The sequence below is a fragment of the Ursus maritimus genome, unplaced genomic scaffold (assembly GCF_017311325.1).
Source record: "Ursus maritimus isolate PB19 unplaced genomic scaffold, ASM1731132v1 scaffold_32, whole genome shotgun sequence".
NCBI lineage: Eukaryota > Metazoa > Chordata > Mammalia > Carnivora > Ursidae > Ursus > Ursus maritimus.
In genome coordinates, this window is record NW_024425786.1 from 17,875,046 (window position 1) to 17,898,276 (window position 23,231).

The window sequence follows — 23,231 nt, forward strand, 5'->3', positions numbered from 1 at the left end:
AGACGTACCTGGAAAACCCGTTGACGGCTGCCACAAAGGCCATGATGAGGGTCAATGGGGACGATGACAGTGTTGCAGCCCTGAGCTTCCTCTACGACTACTACATGGTACGTTTGCCCCCGCTGGGCCTGTCCCCCTCTGACGGAACGCACGCCTGTGCTCTCAGGCCTCATGGCCGCCGGCAGCCCACCCCTGGCCCCACACCCATTGTATTTTCTCTCCCCTGGTTCTTCACACACACTGTTCCCTCTGCCTGGGCCCCTCCCCTTTCCCCTGGGTAAACCCTCCTCTCATCTCCGGGTCTCAGCTTCAATGGGGTCTCACCCCATTCCTTCGCTGAGAAGGGGAAAAGCTGTCTTGGGTTTCCCATTCTGTGCCTCCGGGTACCCTCAGCAGCTACTATCATTATCCTCGCCTCTGTCTTTAGAAACTTGCTGGCCATGCATTTATGTCTTCATCCCCCCCACGACTGAGCTCTTGGAGGGCAGGAACCATGCGGTGACCATTACTCAGTCCTCCCCCATACTGCTTGCCACATACTCAGCACCCAGTGCGTACTGATGGAATGGATCGATGCGTCGGCCACACACAGCCGCTCCCAGCAGCACCCCCAGCCTGCCATCTTCTTTCTGGCCCTGTCCCTTAGGTCATCCCAGTTACTCCGTCATCGCCACCCACCTTTCCCACCCCCACCCCCCGCCTAGAACGTGCCTTCTGCACGTTCCTTTCCTTGATCCTTTCCTTTTCTTCCCAAGGCCGCTTTCTCTTGGAGGCTGTGCTGTCGTATCATCTGTCGCTCTCCGGAGTGTCTGACTATCCTTCCTACCCTTGCTGGAATGTAACACCTCCTGCCAGAAGGTCCTTATGGTTCTCTAATTGTTTCCAGGGCCTTGGCCTTGACTCTGGGAGACCGTCAGCGCCTGAGAACAGGAATTAAGCCCTCCCCATCTGACCAGTGGGCAATCACAGACACGTAATACAGCGCCAGAGGCCTCCCTTCCCTTGCCTGTTGCTCATGAATTCCAGCCTGCGTTCTCACCGGGGTACAGAAGGCTGAAGAATCTTTCTCAAGCCAGTACTCCAAGCAGCCCCTACCTTTCTGTCTGAATTGTCACACCATCGCAAACTTTCCTGGTCTCCCTGGGCTGGGTGATTGCTCCAAGAGACTTGCCCAGATTTGAGAATGGGAAACATAAACAGCCAATTATTGAGATAACTGGCTTTGAACTTGAAGATTTAAAGCCACTTTGTAAATAAGCCCTCAAATTTACTGACCCAAGCAATATTTTATCTACCTTACCCCAAGGGGGAGGCACACTCTCCGTGTAAACTCACAGGCCAAGGATAGGAAGTGTGGTCTCACATACGAAAAGGCCCAAATTTTTCTTTCTGGCTTTGGTTCTCACCCTGGAGTGGTGTGGTTACCCTACCTTACTTCCTCCCCAGCAGACCAATAGCATGCTGAGAGTGTTTGACCCAGGCTGATGGAGAAGAAATTTGAATTGCCTGCCTCAGACTGGAGACTTGGTGGGAGCCAGAATCCTAGGCCTGGATTTAACCCCTAACCTGGGATTTACAGCTTGAGGTTGGACCATAATGTAAAATCCAGTACCATATTCCCAGGCAAAGGGCCATTCCCAGGGCCAGAATGGTGGGGACAGGTCCTGGAAGTGACACCTGTCGTGGTTTTAGTGAAAACACATGCCCTACCTCCCCATTTCAGAACACTCTGGGTGTAGAACAGTCCCATGGATAGTCAGAACAGGGTCTCACGATGCGTAGGGAGCACTCGGTTGGGAGTTTGAGACCTGATCTGGCCACAAACTGACAGTGCGGTTTTGGGCAATCTACTTCTAAAGGTAACAGAGTATGGTTTCTTACTGAATGCCAGGCTCTGTGCCAGGCGCCTTCCCGCACGCTCTCCCATGGGGTGTAAGAGGCCAGGCATTGGAGTCACTGGGCTGGGTTGGAAACCTGGTTCTGGCTTCATTAACCAGAGGTCGAAATGACCTGGATGCTCTAAGATGCAACAACATTATAATTATGACCAGTCACACTTAGCTAGTGTTCTGCAGGTGCTCGGTGCTGGTCTGAGCACTCACAACAATGTCCGGTGTTGGTGTTACTATTATTATCCTTGTACAGATGAGGACAGTGAGCTGCAGAGAGGTTAAGGGACTTGCCCCCCAGGTCACACAGCCAGTATGTGACATATCTGGGAATTGAACCCAAGAAATCGGGATCCAGACTCTATGCTCCTAACCATTGAGACAACTGAGCCTCTCCAGGCCTCAGTTTCCTCCTCCATATAATGGCGATGACATTAGTAGCTATCACATAGTGGTGTAGGGGTTAAATTAGAAATCACATAGAAGGCACTTAGTACAGGGCCTTGCACACAAGAAGTCCTAGACCAAAAAACATCAAGCAAGGGGGGCCTCGCTGACTCAGTCAATAGAAAATGCAACTCTTGATCTCGGGGTTGTGTGTTTGAGCCCCATGTTGGGTGTAGAGATTACTTACGCATAAAATCTTAAAAATAGAAACCAGCAAGGGGCAGCTGCGTGGCTCAGTCAGTTAAGCATCTGACTCTTGATTTCAGCTCAGGTCACAATCTCGGGGTTGTGGGTTGGAGCCCTCTGTCGGGTTCCTCACTCAGCTAGAGATTCTCTCTCTCCCTCCTCTTCTGTCTCTCCCCAACCCCCTTCTCTCTCTCTCTCTCTCTCCCTTTCTCTCTCTAATTAATAAATAAATCTTTTTAAAAAAATAAAACCCAGCAAGCATTATTTTTACTAGTTAATCTTCAAATACTCTTGACGTAGGTATTGTCATCCCCCACTTGCCACACGAAGAAACTGAGCCTCAGAAAGGTGTAGTCATTCATTCAGAGTCACACAGCACTTTTAAGTGGTAAAGTTAGAACTTAAGCCCGATCGGCCTGACTCCAAATTCCATGATGCCTGACTGCTAATCTTGGGGTACTTCTCACTCTCTAACTTGGGGCTCAGACTAAATGATGGCCTGCCCACTCCCAAGGACTGGCAGGTTTTCTCCCAGGGACCAAGGTAGCTCCTCTCTCTGACCAAGTCCACCGGAGGGGGTTGATCTTGCCATAAATGCATAAATCCCTCTTTCCTCTCCACTTAGGGCCCTAAGGAGAAGCGGATCCTGTCCTCCAGCACTGGGGGCCGGAACGACCAAGGAAAGAGGTAGGTCTGCCCAATCACCATCTCAGCCCCTTTCCTCGTCCTCACCTCCATCTCTGGGCCCTTAACCATCAGGCACAGAAGGCTCGGTGCCTAGGGCCCACGGGACTCTCAGGGGGCCCATGGAAGTGTTAGAATTTATTTTAAAATCAGAAAAAAACAATGAATATAATCCAACCTGGATTACACCTATCTTTATGCCAATGCAATTGTAAAAGGTATTTTGAAATCTTTTCTATAGAGGAAGGAGTCTGTGAGGGCAACTGACTAGGGCCCACCGAGTCAAAAGGAGACCCTGCTCCACCAGAGAGGCTCGTGGGCACCCAAAGCCTGCAGGCCATGTGGGCAGGAGTTTACCGAAAACAAACTTCAAAGTCAAGGTCCAGGAAGAGCCCTAAAGGCAGCTTTTCTGTCCTAGCTCCAAAACCCTCCTCCCTGCAGCCTCACGGGGAGGGAGACCTGGCCTGGGGGAGGGGACTCCTGGCTTCCGGTACTTCTTTCCTCTAGCTCTCTTGGGCTTCTGCCTGACATTAGCGCCTCGGGGCACTGATGTTCCCTTCCTCCTGAGGCAGCCCAGGCCACGCTCACAGCCAGGTGGGCACTAGAGGGACCCTGCCCTTTCTCCCCACCCCTCCCGCCCCCCCTCCGCCCCTCCCCACCCACCAGATAGGGCCTCTGCTAGGAAACCTTCTGGGCTTCCCTCTGCCTTCTAGAAAATCCAAGCTGCTAAGGCAGGCATTAGGACTCATGCAGCTGGCTCAGGGCCCCTCCGTGCTAGGAACAGTAGGGTTGTGCATGGGACTTTTCTGAAAACTAAGTTTTTAAAAATGTTGTTAGCTTTTCTGATTACAAAAGTAATACCCGTTCGTTATAAAATATTCCAACTCTATAGAAATGCAGAAAGTAGAAAGCAGAAGTTTCCTGTAATCCTACTCCCCTGCCCCCCTTAACAGTTTGGTGTGTATCCTTCCAGACCTTTTTCTCAACATAGTGTTAACCAATATCCACGTCCCCCCGACTACGCACAATGTGTGGATGACCCAGTGCAGTTGTTTTAAGGTGGGGACATGGGCTCTGGGTAAGAAATACATGAACTTCCAGGGGGCGCCTGGGTAGCGCAGTCGTTAAAGCGTCTGCCTTCGGCTCAGGGCGTGATCCCGGCGTTCTGGGATCGAGTCCCACATCGGCTCCTCCGCTGGGAGCCTGCTTCTTCCTCTCTCACTTGCCTGCTGTGTTCCCTCTCTCGCTGGCTGTCTCTCTGTCACATAAATAAATAAAATCTTTAAAAAAAAAAAAAAAAGAAAAGAAATACATGAACTTCCAGTTTTTAAAGTTACCAAGTACTATAAGAGATGAAGCACGGGTTTCTGCCCTCGCCCCCGAGCCTGTACCTTGTTCCATTCTTTTTTTTTTTTTTTTTAAAGATTTTATTTATTTATTTGACAGAGATAGAGACAGCCAGCGAGAGAGGGAACACAAGCAGGGGGAGTGGGAGAGGAAGAAGCAGGCTCATAGCGGAGGAGCCTGATGTGGGGCTCGATCCCATAACGCTGGGATCACGCCCTGAGCTGAAGGCAGACGCTTAACCGCTGTGCCACCCAGGCGCCCCCCTTGTTCCATTCTTGACACCCTCCCCCCTGCTCACCCCTGTGACAAACCGGCCTGTTACTGGGTCTTGCTTCATGCATGTCGAGAAGATCTAACATTCCAGGGGATTAAAGAAGGTCAGTGTGTCAGCATGATGGTCACCCTCCAGTCCAGCTGAGGGTCCCCTTGCCCCTCAGAGAGAAGAGGTGCACTCACTCAGCCCCCCTCTCCCCCCAGGTACTACCATGGCATGGAATATGAGATGGACCTCGCTCCCCTTGAAAGTCCCACGCATCTCATGAAATTCCTGACCGAGAATGTGTCTGGAACCCCAGAGTACCCAGATGTGCTCAAGAAGAATAACCTGATGAGCTTGGAGGGGGCCGGGCCCACTTCCGGCAAGGCAGCTCCCCTCCCCCCAGGCCCCAGCAAGCTGGAAGCTGGCTCTGTGGACAGCTACCTGCTGCCCACCAGTGATATGTATGATAACAGCTCCCTCAACTCCTTGTTTGAGAGCATTCACGGGGTGCCACCCACACAGCGCTGGCAGCCTGACAGCACCTTCAAAGATGACCCACAGGAGGTGAGGGCCCACTCCCGTACCCCTCACAGCATCCCTGGATATGTGCATGCATGTGCAGAAGGAGAGAAGACAGTGAGGAGGTCAGAGGTTTGGAATCCTTGGGATAAAAAGTCCTAGAGCAGAAGCTGGTCTGCCATGTACTGTTGTCCCGGTTGTACACTGCCCAACCTGCACGGCTCTATGGGACAGCTCTGGGATGAGGCCCCAGCAGCCTGAATGTGGCCATTTATTCTCTCTCAATTGTGTTTCTCTGCAGTCGCTGCTCTTCCCAGATATCCTGAAAACGTCCCCAGAACCCCCGTGTCCAGAGGACTATCCCAGCCCCAAGAGGTAAGTCAGCCCCTCTGGAACCTTGGCCACTTGGACAGTAGGCTACGACAGAGCCTCACACTGTCCCCAGAGCAGGCATTGTCAGTGAATGAAAAGAGGGGAGTGAAGGCACATGAAAAGAGAGAGATTGATTTCTATGTTTCTTTCTTGGGCTGTGACAGGGGGCTCAGAGCTGAGAGCCCCGTTAAAAACTGCGGTTCTGCTGCCCTTCATCTCCCCTGTGGCTTCGGCACCCCTCAGGGGTCTCTCCGGTTTCCATTATTTGTTATTCAGAAGGATTGTGGCTCAATGAAACCATTAAATAGAAACTCCAAAAATGAGGAAACTGAGGCCCAGAGATGTAGAATGATTCCCCAAAGCCCCACAGTAAACCCACAGCACAGCCTCAGGCCTCCGGCCACACTGCCCTCTGGGATACTCCTGCCTGGGAGCTCAGCCTCACTGTCCTCCCCATCTCCTCCCTGCAGTGACTTTGAGTACACCCTGGGCTCTCCCAAAGCCATCCACATCAAGTCGGGGGAGTCGCCGATGGCCTACCTCAACAAGGGCCAGTTCTACCCCATCACCTTGCGGACCCCAGCAGGTGGCAAAGGCCTGGCCTTGTCCTCCAACAAAGTCAAGGTGCGTCGTCCCTGGAGCAGCTCGGGAAGGGGCTGGGATGGCTGGGCCCAGGGACCCTAGGGAGAGGGTGCCACTGCCGTGGAGTGGGGGACACAGAGGCAAAAGGGCAGGGGGCCCGGACCAGGGCTCTGTCAAGGGACTGCGACTGCCTGGGCCTCTCCCGAGGCTGGGGGTCATGGGGCCGCTGTGCTTGCAGAGTGTGGTGATGGTTGTCTTCGACAACGAGAAGGTGCCAGTGGAGCAGCTGCGCTTCTGGAAGCATTGGCATTCCCGGCAACCCACTGCCAAGCAGCGCGTCATCGACGTGGGTGAGAGTCCCCCCCGCCCCGGCCCCCTCCCAGTCTCTCTGTCTGTCTCTCTGTCTCTGTCTCTGTCTCTGTCTCTCTCTCTCTCACACACACACACACACACACACACACACACACACACACACACACGTGCATCCGCAATCAGGCCTTTCTTGCCCTGCCCCCTTTCCCCAGCCCTCCGTGATCTCTGCAGGACTTAGCTCTCAGCCAGCCGCCTGCCTGGCCCCTGTCTCCAGGTCCTACACTGCAGGGTTTGCAGGGATTTGCATCTGTGGGCTGGAAGCAGGGGCCTCTTTTCTGTGTTGCTTTGGGGTAAACAGTGCCCTAGAGACCCCAGCAGTGTCTGATAAATAGACCCCTGGGATGCTGGCCTGCGGGGGGGGGGGGGGGGGGGGCTCAGCCCATTGAGACACAAATGCCTAAGTCAACAGAGAGCCAGGCTGTGGGCTGTCATGGTTTGGAAGGTTGGAAGGACAGTGCAGGGCAGTTCTGCTTTGGGAACAGGGACCCTGGGGCTCTGTCTGCCGGCAGGGAGGGGGCCGGGGGAAGGGACACGGGGTGCCACCTTATCCCTGTCCCAGGCCGGGATTGTGTGGGAGGCACTGCCCATCCTTGGGCCTCCAGGTTCAGGCTGCATCACTCTTTTCCTGACTGGGTGACCTGTGTCACCTCCCCTTTCTGGGCCTCAGTTTCTCAGCTGTTAAACGGAGTAAGGCCAGCTGCCCTGCCTGCCTCCGGTGCCACTCCTTCTGCCTAAGAGACGCACGCACTGAAGGACATGGTATCACTAGGCACCGTCCCATGACTTGTCTGAGAGGTCACATAGCAAGTGGGTAGGAGCCTGTGTCCAGGGGCCAAAGCTGAGCTCCAGTCCTTGCTGTGCCTTTTTAAATTTTTAAGCTGTGGGACCCTGGCCAAAGATCCAAAGTTCTCTGAGCTTCATTTTCTTTCCATGTGTAAACTGAGTATTCATAGCGTCCTTGTGAGGATTAACTGAGGGCCCCCGTACTGACGCGTTAAGTGGTGGCTGTCCCACGGTCTGCTGGGCTCGCCGTCCGACCTATAGCTCGGCGTGAGGAGTCCCAGAGCAGCTACGCTTGCTACTGCCCTTACCATCACCGGCACTGCTCTTCCTCCTTCTAGGACGACTGTACCTGGGCGACCCCCTAAGTCCCAATCCCACTGAAAACTGGAAACTCCACCCCAAAGTGATGAGGGCCCTGGCCTAGTTGGCCAACTTAGGGGTCCTCTGTGGGGTTTGGGCACATCTGCTTCCTCAGCTGGACCTCAGTTTTCCCATCTGTAACCCAGGGCACGACCATCAGGTTCCCCACCCCCCAAATTAAAGCATGGTTCTTGGAGGGGAGGGGACAAACCCCTGCTGGGAATTAGGCCCGGCTCCTAAATGCCTCTTCCGCAGCATGTCCCCAGATCCCTTTCCTCTGACTCTCCTTCTGGTCTCCCGCGGTTCCAGCTGACTGCAAAGAGAACTTCAACACCGTGCAGCACATCGAGGAGGTGGCCTACAACGCCCTGTCCTTCGTGTGGAATGTCAACGAGGAGGCCAAGGTCAGTGCATGGCTGTGACGGGGCTGGGTCCCTCGGAGGTCCCCAGGTGGGGATCTAGGATTGGGGCAGCTGCTCTGATGGGAGCGCCCATGGAGGAGGCAGGAGACAGTGGAGGAGAAGCACAGGCTTCCAGAAAGGCTAGGCCTATGTTCCAGCCCTGTGACCTTGGACCAGTGCCCTGGCTGTAAAATTGGGGTGCAATGAGAGCACCGACTGAGGGGTACACGTGAGGATCACGTGCGGTTAGTAAAGAGTAGAGCCCAACCCGGCTCAGCAGTGGGGACTGTCTTTATTAATGCCATCCGCCCATTCACCAGATGGGAAAACCGAGCCTCGTGCGAGGTCACACAGCCAGCCGCCGATGACGCCAGGTTTCCCGACTTGCTGGCCGGTCAGGGTTGCAGAAGGAATGTTTTGGGGTCGGCTAGGGGAGGCTGAAAACCCAGTAACATCACTTCCTGCGTCCACAAGAAGGGAACGATAGTCTGCCTCCTGGGGTTGTGGTGAAGATTCCCTGGGATCATGGGTGTCTCGGAGATGGGCACAGTGCCAGACCCATCGGAGAGGCCTGAAAGTGGAGCCTCTGGTGATTCTTTTCATCCCAACCCCTTAGTGCCCAAGGCCAACTGGCCGTGTGCTTCTGGGTCTCTCTGTGCCTTGGTTTTCTGTTTGGAGAGCCAGCATTGCGGAAACGGTGCTAGTCTGAGAGCTGGGGGCTGGGTGACCTTGGGTCTGTCCTTTACCTCCTTGGGCCAGGCCTACCCTCTCAGACCAGGGTTGGGTCCAGCTCACGGCAAGGGCATTTCTGGCCTGGACAAGCTGGGGAGTTTGCCTCACGGGGCGGTCCAGGCTGCCTGGAGAAAATAGAGCTGAAGGGCTCTGAAAACACAAAGGGAGGCACAAAAGTGAGGGATTATTATTATTATTCAAACAGATGCCATGGGCTGGAGGAGGAGCTGGGGCCTCCAGTGCAGGGAGGCGGGGAAAGAGTTTCGTAGGAAGGGAGAGGTGGGTTTCGGTTGGGATTTTCTCACAGCCCCTTAAGCCCCCGGGCGTGGGTCTTTCTCAGGTGTGAGCCGGGTGGGAGCTGCATTAGGGCCGAGTTGGCGGAGGGGGAGGTATGTCTGGCATGCGCCCGGGGGCCTGGCCCCCACAGCCAAGGAGGGAAGGGGGTCTGCTCAGGCACCGCACCCCACCCCTACCTGTGCAGGTCAGGATCATTTCCGAGGGAAATGTCCCAAGGAACAGTGGCCAGTCTGGAGTGGGGTCTGGCCCTGGCACCCCGTGGAGGAGTCAATCAGGTAGACAATCACCAGGTGAGCCTGCCAGGGAGTCCCAGCTGAGACTCACCCCGACTGCCGTCGGTTGGGCCTAGGCTTGGGGCTGAGACTCCAGCTGTCCCACTCATCATAACAGGTCCCTACATGCCAAGCCCACTAGGTGCTCCACGCGCCCTCACAGCCGCGTGAGGTAGGTTTAATTATCCCCATTTTGCAGATAAGGAAACTGAGGCTCTGTGAGGTTAGAGCACTTGTGTAAAGCCACGTGGCCAGTGGGTGGCAGAGCCCAGCTTCCCACCCCGAGTCTGGGTGGCCCCATGTCCAGGCTCATTCTGCCGGCATGTGGGAACATCAGCAGGTCACCCCTCTGCTTAAAGCCTCTGTTTCCTTGGCTGTAAAATGGGGGTGACAAGTCCAGAGAGGGCTGGAGCTAGTGGTCGAGGGTGCAGAGGGGTAGGGCCCCACCCCTGTGGCTCAGGGCCAGCAGGAAGGTGGGCTTCCGGAGCTGGGGGGAGTGGTCTATAGCCCTTCTCTACCTCCTCACTCTGGGTGGCAGAAAAACGAGGCTCTGGACTTTCATGAAAGCCCCTGAAGGACCCCTAATCTCCCTCCCAGGGCCTTGATCCTTGGGGCGGCCCTTGGCAGTCTAGTGGGAACTGCCTCGCCCACTGCTGAAGAGCTTGGGCTCCAGCCTGGGCTCCTCCACACGCCCTGTGTCACCGGGGGAAGCTGGCTCGCCGCCCGGAGCACCGGTTCAGTCTGTAACGGACATGGTGATGGGGCGCCTTCCAGGGGTGCCGCTCCCCAGGCGCGCTGTAGGCTCAGCGTGCAGGGCGCTGGTGGAACAGCAGGGCTGGCGCCCAGGGCAGGCTGTTTCTCCAGCTCCCCTGTCTGTCCGCAGGTGTTCATCGGTATCAACTGCCTCAGCACAGACTTCTCCTCACAGAAGGGGGTGAAGGGCGTCCCCCTAAACCTGCAGATCGACACCTATGACTGCGGCTCGGGTGCCGAGCGCCTGGTGCACCGAGCCGTCTGCCAGATCAAGATCTTTTGTGACAAGGTAGCTGGGGGTTGGGGCGAAGACTGTCTGCGGGGCCCTGGGAGGGAGAAGGGCCAGCCCTGACCAGTGCATCCCCCCAGCCAGGCAGGGCGTGTCTGTCTCCCTCTGTGTCTCTCGCTCCTCCGTGTGCTCGTCATTGTCTGTCCTGGCCTCTGTGTCTCTTTTCCTCTGTCTCTGCACTTCTGTCTCCCCTCTCTGTCTCTTTCTGAAGATCTCTTTCTAGATCTCTCTAAAGATCTCTCCACGTCTCTTTCTGTGTCTTATCTCTCTCATGTTTCTCTTTCTTCTCGTCCCTCTCTGACTCCATTTCCCTCTTCTCTGTTTCTCTGTCTGTTCCTCTCTCTCCACGTCTGCCTGTCTCTCATGGCCTGGACTGACCTCAGCCAGGGCTGGGCTGGCCTCGGCCCGGCGGGCTGGGTGCCGCTACTTTCCCATTTCCTGGTCTCATTCTGGGAAGAAAGCAGCCCTAGAAGTCTGGCAGCCCCCGAAGGCTGGCCCACAGATAAGATGCAAGGCGGCCAGCCCCTCCCAAGACCCTTGGTGACCCCCTTCGCCTTCCTCCCCGCAGGGAGCAGAAAGGAAAATGCGCGATGATGAGCGGAAGCAGATCCGAAGGAAGGTCAAGTGCCCTGACTCCAGCAGCAGTGGTCAGTGGGGAAGGGCCAGGGGCTGGGGGGCCGAGGGTGAAGGGCAGAAGGACACTGGAGGGCAGAGGCTGGGGGCATGAACAGCGGGGCCCCAGACGCAGTGCCATCCTTTTCCCATCAGGCATCAAGGGCTGCCTGCTGTCTGGCTTCAGGGGCAACGAGACCACGTACCTGCGGCCCGAGGCTGACCTGGAGACCCCACCGGTGCTGTTCATCCCCAACGTGCATTTCTCTGGCCTGCAGCGTCCCGGAGGGGTGAGGGTCTCGGGCCAGCGAGGGTCTCGGCCCCTGGGTGGGGTCTGATCAGAACTGACCAGCGGGGAGCAGTCTGCCACTCGGCCACTACGGGCCAGTTTAGACGTGGGTAGTTCCCGATATTTTTTACATCAAAATGAGAATACTTCTATTGACTCCCACGGGATTGAAAAATATACACATGTTCATACAACGTTAGTGACCTTGTCTCCTGAAGAGAGGAAGGTCGGTGAAGCAATGGACTTCATAACCGCTGAAGCGTTCATGCTTGGAGCACGCATGGAGCTTTCTAATTTCTGAGCCCCAAATTAGATGGCGGCCGCATCCAAGCTGGGTGGATCATGGTGGTCATGGCCACGCTTGTGAGCGGCCACTAAGCGCCAGGCACAGCTCTCAATGCTTCCCACGTGCCACCGCCTCTCACCCTCCCTACCGCCCTACCAGACGGATACTGTCGTTCTCCCGGATTCGTGGGGTGGACTTGAGGCAAAGAGACCAAACCACACAGTACGGGCAGAGCCAGGGTTTGGACCCAGGCACCTTGGCTTTAGAAGCTGAGCCCATGAACCCTAGCTACACCCCTCTCAGGCGGGGTAGACACTGTTGTTCCCTCCCTTCCTGATAAGGCCACACGGCAAGTCAGTGTTATCGGGCTTCCAGAGCCTGTCTAGTAGTTTGCTTCCATATTAAACAATTTGACTATTTCCTTCCATCGAGGTGCTCCCCCAACCCCGTGTAGGTGGGAATGTTTGCAGAAATTGCTCTTGCTGTCCAAGATATGTTCAGTGCTTTGACTTCAAACAATAAGAGATTATGGAACCGAAAGAGCAGCCAGTACTGCTGCGGCCCGTGGCGCACACGTGAAGCCCTTCCTGTGTCCGCCATTCTCCCTTCACTGCCCCCCGCCCCGAAGCGGTTCTGTGGCCCCGTAGTTAGGCGGCTGCGTGACCCCAGTGTCTCTCTCTAGCCAGAGGCCCCAAGTTGAGAGATGACTGCTCTCTTGGGATTAAGGGCCCTGTGGCCAGGTTGACAGCTGCTCTGTGGGGAAGAGGGAGGCCCCCGGGCTTGCACCTGTGAGCTTGGGTTGGTGGGGGGCCAGGCCTGAATCCTGACTCTGCCTCCTACTGGGTGTGTTAGAGGCTCTCCACCCTCTCGGGCAGTCCTGGGCACCCCCCGTCATGGTCCTGGTGATGACTGCGCCAGAAGCACAGTGTCAGGAACCACAGGAGGGTTCCAAAGAGTGCCCCCCACCCCCCTTTCCCCTTGTGCCTCTGCTCCCACTTCCCAGCTCCCAGCTGCAGGACGGTGTGCAGTCCTGGCCCTTCTGGGCGAGCTGGGGCTCGGGGGGGCTCATGGAGTTAGCCATATTTCTTCAGCACCTCCTGTGTCCGCTGAGTCCCTGACTCATTCTACCTGGGCTGGATGCTGCCTTTCGACTGAAGATCTCAGCTCACTTAAGAACTTAATCTGAGCAGAACGGGCTGGAAATGCATCGCAACCGCATCTCCCCCCCTCAAATTAGACCCCCTCCCCCCAGAAAGCCTCCAGCAGGGGAGGGCCCCTCTCATCTTCCTGCCTGTGATGGAAAATGTCTCTCCTCTTCATTGCAGGCAGTGCCCTCGGCGGGTCAGAGCAGCTCCAGCAGGTACGGAGAGAAGCAGCTAGGGGCCTCCTCACCCCCCCTGCCTGGCCCCCTACTGCTTGTGCTGCCCCCCAAGCCAGGGCCTGGGCACCGAGGAAGCAGCCCTGAGACTCTGCCCCCAGCCCCCAAGCTAGATTCATGCTCCTTTCTCACTGAAACTGCCCACGTTTTTATGGGTTTGTTTTATGTGAAAAGTTGGCGAATCTCTGGCGAGACACATGCTTGTAAAAAGGGAAAGAAGCAGCCTCTGAGATGGTAGTGCAGATTTGGAGAGCAGGGAGGGGACGCTGTGCTGCAGGACTGACCAGGGGGTCCACACACACCCCCAGACGCCAGGAGGCGAGGGCGGGGCCCGGCGCCTTGGCCCCTCCTGACGTCCTTCCTTCTGTCAGCCTAGAGGTCTGTCCGAGGGGAAGCATGGGCCTGAGGCCGGGATGAGAGGGTGGCGTGTAAAAGGGAAAGCTCTGTTGTTGATCTCAGTGTCCACCCCCCATAAACAAGGGCTACTTTTCATGGGGGGCTTCCATGCCAAATTAGGTCTCTTATCCCTTCACCACAGCCCCAGGGGGTCAGGCAGGCAGGGGTTATTGGTCTACTTGACCTATGATGAAGCAGGGGCTCAGAGAAGTGAAGTGACTTGGCCAAGCTCACACCACGCTTGCGTGGTAGCACCGGCTGGAACCCAAGCCGGCCTTACTCCAAGTCCCACAGCCCTGCCCCCTCTCCCCGCCTCCCACCCAAGTGGATTCTTCCAAAACAGAATCATGTCGAGGGTGAAACAACAGTCCACATTCACTGAGGCCCTGCTGCGCACCGCACGCAGCGCTAGAAGCAGTTGGCGTGCTCTCCTGCAGCCTCGCAACTTTATGAAGTAGTTGTCATTATTTTGTCACCCCATACAGATGGGGACCTGGGGGACTAAGGACCCCCCCAAGTCACCCAGCTAGCGGGTGGGATTTGAGCGCAGGCAGTCCCAACTCTAGAACTGCTGCTTTGACCGCCCCCCCACAGCCTGGGGCCTGCCCTCATGGGATGCTCTGCACACCTGGGGTCCCTTCGGACTCTGGGATGCCCTGGGTTCCTCACGAGCCCCTCCCTCTCGCCCCTCCCCCCACCAGGCTGCCTCTGAAGCGCACCTGCTCACCGTTCGCAGAGGAGTTTGAGCCTCTGCCCTCCAAAAAGGCCAAAGACGACGATCTTCAGAGAGGTACCTTTCCTTGCGGCCCCTCCATTGTCTGAGCCCTCCGTGAGGCCCCCAGCTCCCCGGGAGGCCGGCCCAAAGCCTCAAACATCTACCCAGGCCCAGGTGGCTAGGGCGGCACCCGTCCCAGCAGAGAGGGCACAAGGGGCTGCTTTAGTCCTCAGAGCTGGAGTTGGACCAAGGCTTGAGGGTGGGGTGGGAGGCCTGGGGGCGCCCAGGGTGTCTGGGGAGAGGTCCGTGGAGCTGGAGGGCTTCTGCCTCCTCTGGCCTTGTTGGACATGGCCATCCCACGGCAGCTGGCCAAGGCAACAGGCTCCTTATGTTGGGCAAGCCCCCCACCTTCTCTGCGGCGGGTGGGAGCAGACTTGGGTTTCCATGCCTGGCTTTCTGGCTTGGACAGCCTAAATCTGTGACTTCCTGGGAGAGGGGGACATGTCCAAACCTCTGGGGGCTGTAGCTGATTATCAAGAAGAAACCAACCAGCAGCTAGGATCAAAAGCTTCCGGCAACCTTGAATTGAGCCTTGTACTGCACTTGGTATTTAAAATGTCATGTCGTTAATTCCCCGACAACGCTGTGAAATAGAGGGCGGAGCCACCGCCATTTCCCATTTGGATAAAGTGAGGCTCAGTGGTGGAAAAATGTCTTCAAGGTCACCTAGCTGGCAGGCGGTAGAGCAGGGATTCGAAGCAGCCCAAATCAGCAGTCTGAGTGGGACCTGCAGAGCTGGGTGGTATTCTCCATCTGGGAACACACCCACAGCAAGGATTTGCCCTTTCTGCAGAAATAAACTTTATGTTAAAAGTAATATTTTGAGGGGCAGCCAGGCGGGTCAGTCGGTGAAGCATCTGCCTTCAGCTCAGGTCATGATCTCAGGGTCCTGGGATGGAGCCCCCCATCGGGCTCCCTGCTCAGCGGGGAGCCTGCTTCTCCCTCTGCCCCTCCCTCTGTGCTTTCTCTCTCTCTCGAATAAATACATAAAATCTTTGAAAAAATAATATTTTTGAAGATTCCCCCAGCCCCTGAGGTATTCCCAGGCTCATTTGTCCCCCCTAACCACCCAAACCCACCCCTGTGCCCCTCAGTCCTGTTGTACGTGCGGAGGGAGACCGAGGAGGTGTTCGATGCTCTCATGTTGAAGACCCCGGACCTGAAGGGGCTGAGGAATGCGGTAAGAGGCGCTGTGACCACCCCCCTGCCAGCCCTGGCCAGACCCCACTCTGTGTTCCTGTCCCCCACCCCTCACGCCACAGTTCTGATTTCCCACAGGAAGGCTCTGAGGAAGAATATGCTGGAACCTCGGCTTTCCGATGGTCCACCTGTCCCACCCCATTTGGGGGGGGCCTCCTGGCCTGGCTGGTGGGGGCGTGCCTCTGTGATGTTATCTCCCAGCCAGAACCCTGGCTCCACCCTGGGAGTCACACACACCATAAATCCTCCTTAATCTGATGGCTGCTGTCTGACAGGCCAGAGCTTTTTGTTGGCTTTGCAAACCTGTTTCTGTTTTAATGGGAATGAAACCCAAAAAGGCCAGGCCCCAGAGACACTCTTTTTTCTTTTCCGGGGGGCCTCATTCCCCCAGCTTGTGGTTGGCTGCGGGGCGCTGGCGGGGGTGGCGAAAGGTGGTGTCTGGGCAAGGAGATCCCCCCCCCCCCCCCCCAACTGCCAGAGAGCGGGTGAAGCAGCCTTGAACGAAACCCACAGCAGCTTTGTGGCTCAGCTAAAAACTGAGCCAACACGAGCCTCCCCCAGGGCCAGCTGGGCTTAAAGGTTGAACCACACAGGACAGCCAGAGGGTTCCAAGATGGCGGGCTGGGGAAGGGAAAATGAACCCGATGGTAACACCAACTACCTTTTACTGAAGACCCACTACGTGCCAGGCATTTTGTCAGGCATGCGACGTTTGCTAGCTCACCATATTCTCCTAACACCCCCGAAAAGTGGGTACTATTATTATCTGTTCATTTCCATGAGGAAAAGGCCTCCCAGCAGTCAGGCGACTTGCCAAAGTGGCTAGAAGTGACAGAGCAGCAGTCCAGCCCAAGCCCTCTCCACTCTGCTGTACCCTCTGGTCCCTTCACAGATCGTCGGCCCTGCTTGATTGGCGCCAGCCCCAGAAGCTGGCCTCACAAAACGCCATTAATGACACTTGAACATAGACTCAGAGTCTTTGGGTTGGACCGTACCTGAAAGGGTGCCCATCTGGTATTTGAGCTCTCTTCCCAGTAGCTCTTCCAAGCGGGTACCCACTTTTGACTTGTATACTTCCAGGGATGGAGAGCTCACCACCACACAGGGCAGCCTATGCTGTCTTTGTACGACTTATGGTTAGAAAGTTCCTAAGTTCTTCTTTAGATTGAATTGAGATCTTCTTTCTGATAGCTTCCAACCATATCACATCAAAATAAATAGTCTAAGAACTTTTCTGGCTTGGAGGGGTCTCTGTCAGGACAGAGAATAACTGAGAAGCCGAACCTGGTCCTCTTCTTAAAAGGCCCAGAGAGGACCACCTCAGCCTGAAGCCCTTGGTCTGAGGCTTGCTGCTGCTTCAAGGCAGCCAGTAACACCAGCCAGCAACATCTGACTGAGCTCCAGGGCACAGACACTGGGCTGAGCCCTTCACATCATCTTCTCAGTTCCTGTGCAGAACCACACTGTAAGGACATCCCATGCTCGCTCCATTTTACAAACGAGGACGCTGAGGCTCGGCAAAGTAAGGTGACTTGCTCAGAGTCTGCGCTCCGGGTGGTAGAGCTGGGACCAGAGCAAGTCTGTCTGCCCCAGAGGAAACTTCCGGCTGTCTGGGGAGAAGTGAGCTGGCTCTGGCTGTCTGAGCTCAGGCAGGCCACTCGCGGGCCCCCGAGCTGCAGGTTCCTTGTCCGCAGAAGGAGCACCAACGTTCTGGGATGTGATGGGGCAGGAAACCCAGGATCTGGCTGGGCCCTGGGTGCGTGGTTTATCTTCGTGGAGCTCGGTGTCCTCACCCGTCCGGTGGGGTTAATAATTCCGGCCCGGAGGGGGCACTATCTGGATGACCCCCCTTACAACAGGGCAGGGCATCCCCAGTGCTCCTCTTCTGAAAGAATAACAATGACCACTTATGGAGGTCTTCTCCACGCCAGGAACTGCCCCGAGTGTTTCACACGGGCCAGTTTTGTACCTGCCCGACGAGGTAGGCGCATGACCATCTCTGCCGCTAGTCTGCCCGGAGACGACAGCTGCTGAGCGAGGGGCCCTCGGCACTGGCACCGTGTGGTCTGGCTTTAGGCGGGGGGTTGGGGACCTGGTGGGTGCTCTTTGGGGTCTATCACGGCCACTAAACGTGCAGTCTGTCAAGGGTTTGTTGTGATGCGGGAAGGCTTATAACATGCGATGTGACGTGGAAAAGTTCTATAATCTATCCATGTGGCACATAAGAAATCTGCACCCATGGCCAACAGACGGGAAAGAGTGCGCCCAGATGTGTTCCTCTGGGAAACAGGATTATAGACAATTGTCATTTTCTTCTTTGTATTTTTCCACAGTAGGGATGTATATTTTATAATCAGGAAATAAAAAGTCAGAGTATAAAAGGCTGGAATAGACCCAGTCTGGGCAGCAGACAACAACCCCCTACTGTTCTCTTCCAGATCTCTGAGAAGTATGGCTTCCCCGAAGAGAACATTTACAAAGTCTACAAGAAATGTAAGCGGGGGTAAGTGCTCAGTCCAGCTCTCCCCCCCACCCCCCTTCGCTGCCCCTTTCCCTCCGAAATGTTGGCTCAGGGAGCTCCCAATGGGCTGGCTGCGGAGTTGGGCTGAAAGCCCCCAGTCAGGCAAGGCCACCTGCCGAGACCAGACATTGACCAGCCCCGGGAAGGAAAGGAGGGGCAGACAGACAAAAAGGTCTTTGTAGAGACCACAGGTGGAGGGCCAGGGCAGGCCCAGAGATCAGAAGACCCAGGTCCAAGTCCTGGGGCCACGGGATAGCCCAGTCACTTGATCATAGAGCTGGCGATCGCGACTACCATCCCCTCGTCCGCATACCGTGTGTCAGATGTTGGGCTACGCGTATCCCACTTAACTCTCACCGCCGCGCTATGAGGTGGACAGCACGACCCACGCCTCACAGATAGGGGAACTGAGGCTCAGAGCTGCTAAGCAATATTCGGGGCCAGGAACAGCAGAGGAAAGGTGCAGACTCGGAAGGGCCCAAGAGCGTCGCTACTGGTTGGGTCAGGGGCCCAAGGAGGGAGCGGCTGGCGGAGAGTCTGGAAAGGGTGTGGCGATTGGGCGTGGTTTTGCGGGAGCCGCCAGGGATGCTCCGCGGGCCTCCGCCTTCAGGTCTGGATGAGGCAGGAGGGAGGGAAGCTTTGCCTTCCAGAGGGCCGGGCCGTGTGGCATCTACTGTGGGTTCCTGGGGATTACTGCTAAACACCACAGCACCCTTTACTTCCTGCCCAGGAGAGCCGTTGGCAGGGGGGAGACGGAGGGCCACATGGTGACCGCTGCCCCCCTCCCCCCAGGTTTTAGTCCCCTGGTCAGAGCCAGTGAGCTGGACCCTCACAGCCCTTGCTAACCAAGTCCTTGAACCAGCCCAGCGTGAGGCCTCCGGGCAGTGAGGAATGGTCAGCCCCCTTCCCTGCCCAGAGGACGCACTGCCAGCCCCCTGCCTGCAGCTCAGACCCCATCCTGCTCTGGGCAGTGTAACTCCAGCTACACTTTCTGGTGGCCCCTGGAAGGTATTTGCGCATTGCCCCGTGGCTACTTTCTGCGGGCTTTCCTTTTCCGAAGGCTTTGCACAGACAGGCGGGTTTTGTACCCAGGCCAAGGCCCCATCCAGGCAGGCCTAGGGGCTGGCCTCCCGCCCTCCCTCCTCTTTGGTTCCCACCCAGCCTCCCACAGAAGGGCAGGGGGCGGGGGGGGGAAGGTGTGCAGCCCTGCAGCCCCTGGGAAAGGACCCGTTTGGTTTTGGTTGTATGAGTGGATAGGGGTTTTGTGTTTTTTCTTTCCAAGTTTCGGTTTCAAACTGGGGCTCACATGCTCTCTGGAGCGGAATCCACCCCCTTGCAGAGGGCAGGCTCTGCTTTGCCCAGACAAGCCCGGCCCCACGTCCCCTTCGGTGCCAGCGCCCGTGCCCCCTGGCTGCGGCCCCCCTGCAGCCGGCCTCCNNNTGACGGAGCCCGCCGCAGGCTGGGCCGAGGGGCTAGGAAATGTGTGTGTGTGATTTGGGGGCAGGGGTACTCATACAAGGACGCCCCAGCCCGCTGGCAGAGTTTAAGTCTTCCCCTTAAGCCCCAGCCAGCTATTTAAACCCTAATTGTAGTAGCTTCCATGTCTGGAGTACTTTCTATGTGCCAGGCGCTGGGCTAAATAACTCCCAGGCATCAACTCATTGAAGCCTTGAGTTTGGTATGATTTTCTGTATTTCTACAGATGAGGAAACAGACGTTCAGAGTAGTCCCAGGGTCACAGTTAGTAACCAGCAGAAGGAATCCCAGCCTGTGCACACACCCAGTATTTTATCTTGCCTCCTGCTTGTTCCTCTGACCACTAAGCAACGTGCAAATAAAGGCTGTGGCCAGGCCTTTTACTTGCTTGGCCCCGTAGCCCAGGGCATCCCTCAGTGGCCCTTCGGAGGCATCCTACACTCCATACACACCCGCACCACGAAGACCTCAGGCCTAGGATCATCTGAGATGCTTAAATGAGAGGAGTCCGCAAAAAAACCTTTTGGGAGAGGAGAGGCCAGGTTCATCTGTGCCCTCCCTCCATGTCAGACGCTCCTCCTCCGAGGAACAGAAAATTCTCAACCGTGGCCTAGTTTATTTTCACAGAACCGTCCTGAAAGTCCTGTGGACAAAGGTAGATACGATCAGCTTTACAAGCACCACTGAGTGCTTGAAAGATGAACAAATACCTTGTTTTGCTGGCAGCTGGCCAAGGGTTTCGGGCAAACCAGGACAGAAGACAGCTAGAAGCTGGCAAGTGACAAGAGGCCCACGTTCTGGGGCAGCGGTTCCCAGCAAGCCCTGCCTCTAGGGCCCCGGTCACTGACCTCTGAGAGGGAGAGGTCTGGGGGCCTGTCTGGGACATGTGGAGGTGTGCACTCTGGGCCCGCTGGGAGCCCTGCTGGGGCTGTGGGTGGGAGGCAGCCTTCGAGTTCATGCAGGTAAGGCACTCGGTGCCCAGCACCTAGAAGCACCCGGAAACACCACTACCAGAAACCAAACAAACCTGGCCGCTGACCAGGCGCTCCCCCCTCTGGCCCAGCCTGCAGCCCCCAGACAGAGATCCCTCTGTGAGATGAAGGAAAGGCTGACAGGATCTGAGGAAGTGGGAACCTGTAATTAGACTATGGCCGTCAGCACCCCGGCTTGGGAGCCTGAGCCGAGCCCTCCTTCCAGAAAGCAGCCCAGTCCTAATGCTGCTACACAGATGGCAGGATGTAGGCCAGAGGCTTAGGGTCACTGCTTCGCCAAGGTCTCCATCCTCCGGACCAGGGGGATGGCAGGGACAGGGCTACCGGCTCCTCGGGGTGGGGGGGGGGTCCCCCGGAAAGCGGACGGCTACCTGCCAGGAGCAGTAGTCTGAGACCCGCAGCCCCCCACTCCTGCCCCACTTGAAATAACCGCACCCCCATCTGAACTCTCCCCCAGGCCTGGCGTTTGCCTTTCTCACAGGTGCCACTTCCTAACTTGTATTTATAGGGTCTTTTTGCTTTTCTTTCTTAAAACAACGGCGCGGTGGAAAGAGACAAAGTCTGGATGCAAGTCCCCCTCTGTCGTCTATTAACTGTGTGACCTCAGGCAAATGACTCCGCTTCTTTGAACCTCAGCTTCCCCGTCCACCGACTGGAGTAATAGGGTTCTAAGAGTCTTTTCTCAGGCGCTGCTAGATTCCAGACTCCGGAGGGCAGGGTCTAGATCTCTGTGCGGCCCTCGTTTTTGTTCGGAGCGAGACCCTGCACATGGAGAGGCCTCGGTCAACGCTGGTGGGGTGGCTGGATGAAGACGCCCACCTCCATTGCGAAGGGAAAGCTGTCGTGGTCAGGCCCGGGGGGGCTCTTCTTCAGGGAAGCAGCTGCTCGCGGGGCGCCCTCTGGCCTACACCGTGGCTTTGACGCTCTGCGGAGGGCCACGGCACGGAGGTCCGGTCCCTCCCGGGTTGGCCCAGGTCCCTGCCTGAAGAGTGGGGGGAGAGGGGGCTGAGCCCCTGACGTCTCCTGCACCACCTGTGAGGTTTCAACTGAGAGGGGAGTCGTGTGGCACCTGCCTGTGGCTCAGGCAGGCACACCTGAGCAACACATCGCAGCCTCCTACTGAACCCAAACCTCGCTGGTCCCCCCGCCACACCTCCTGTGCGTGAACTCTCACTTCGGGTCCAAGTCCTGCCTGGCCTGGGGAAGAAGGAGCCCTGCGTTTTCCCCAGTCAGTCCGGTGCAGTAGGGGCCACGGTTGGAGGAGTGGCTTGGCCACTTGGGGATCGTGCCCTCTACTGTCAAGTGGGACAGTGAGTACCCACCTTTGTTGTTATGACGGTCAGGAGCAAGTCCATGAGGTGCCTGAAATGTTGGGGGCACCCAATAGGTAGTAACCAGTACTATCATCCTTGTCACCCAGAGGCCCTGAAAACGAGGGGCCTGCCACGTTCTAGACACATCTCCTCTTCTTTTCCAGAATCTTGGTCAACATGGACAACAACATCATTCAGCACTACAGCAACCACGTCGCCTTCCTGCTGGACATGGGGGAGCTTGATGGCAAGATTCAGATCATCCTTAAGGAGCTGTAAGGCCCAAGCATCCACCCCCTTGGGCCCCCTGGGGTCGGCTCCAGGCAAAGAGCCGTCTGGGAAGTGGCCCCAAGCCACACACAACCTCTCCTCATGCCTCAGTGCTGTTACTTGAATGTCCTCTCTGAGGGAAGAGGCCCTCACATTGCAAACCCACAGATGCCAAGGTCAGGAAGGGACCTGGGAAGTGTCCTGACCTGAACCGCAACTCGTGCTTGAATCCACGCTGGATTTCCTGCCAGCGCCGGCCCAGCCAGAGACAGCGCCATCTTGGCTAACGTCCCCACAGCCTGTCTCCTCCTCAGAAGACACTGTTCTCTCAGTCCATCTCCTGGTTGACTATTCAGATGGGAATAGTGATCTGAAAGAAGGAAGTGGACCTTCTTTCCCACAGCTGCCTTGACTCTTGTCCAGCTTTCATTCTGGATTCTTCTATCAACTTCAGACCCTTTGGTCAATTAGCTGGACAACTCTTTTGATTTTCAGTGTAAACAATTTTTAAATGTTTCCAAAGTGGAAACACTCTCTTTCACACGAATTTCCTCAATACAAGATGTAAATAATCGAGCTGATTGATTGGAACAAAGTGGCTGCTGTAAAAACGACAACTTCTGTGCCTGCTTGCTGATGTGCACGTTTCTTATTTACAGTTTGCATTTATGTTATATATAAAAAAGTATATATTGTATATATGTGCCACATTTTATATTTTTCATGGATACATTTTTATCATTTCAAAAAATGTGTATTGCACATTCTTGGACTATTTTTTTTTTAGCTGTTATTCAATTATGCATTTTGTATACTCGCATGGTATTTAGTAATAAAATTCTACCTATGCATTACTTCAAATACTACACTCACTCCTTCTGTGAAAGTCTTCCCAGGAGGAGAAGGTGAGAGCAGATTAGGCCCGCCTCCTGCTGTCCTGCGGGTAGCTTGCACCGGACTCGAAGTCTGGTGGCGCGTGCTGGGCACTGGAGAAGCAGAGGTGCCCCCTGGAAGGCAGCGGGATCCTGATGTTGAGATCTCTGTCTGGCGCGGTCCCACAGGCTGCATGTCATGACCTTAGGACGAATGACTAGAGATGGAGAAGTCCCGGGAAGGTCCAGGATGGCCTTGCCAAGGACCGCACCACTGGGGCCAGTAGGCAGAGCCCACGGCTGGGAG

The 23,231-nt window shown here is 56.1% G+C and overlaps 1 protein-coding gene across 1 annotated transcript; it reads left to right on the forward strand.

Annotated features, from left to right (window-relative positions):
- On the forward strand, positions 1-22,874 carry GRHL3 (grainyhead like transcription factor 3). The gene is made up of 15 exons (XM_008694598.2): positions 1-107; positions 3,148-3,209; positions 5,031-5,376; positions 5,633-5,706; positions 6,174-6,327; positions 6,524-6,635; positions 8,110-8,204; positions 10,386-10,544; positions 11,113-11,191; positions 11,313-11,446; positions 13,057-13,091; positions 14,207-14,295; positions 15,375-15,460; positions 17,919-17,983; positions 21,947-22,874. The coding sequence occupies exons 1-15, from the start codon at positions 42-44 to the stop codon at positions 22,059-22,061; spliced, it is 1,671 nt and encodes a 556-aa protein (XP_008692820.1). The 5' UTR covers positions 1-41; the 3' UTR covers positions 22,062-22,874.
- The last annotated feature ends 357 nt before the right edge of the window (positions 22,875-23,231 follow it).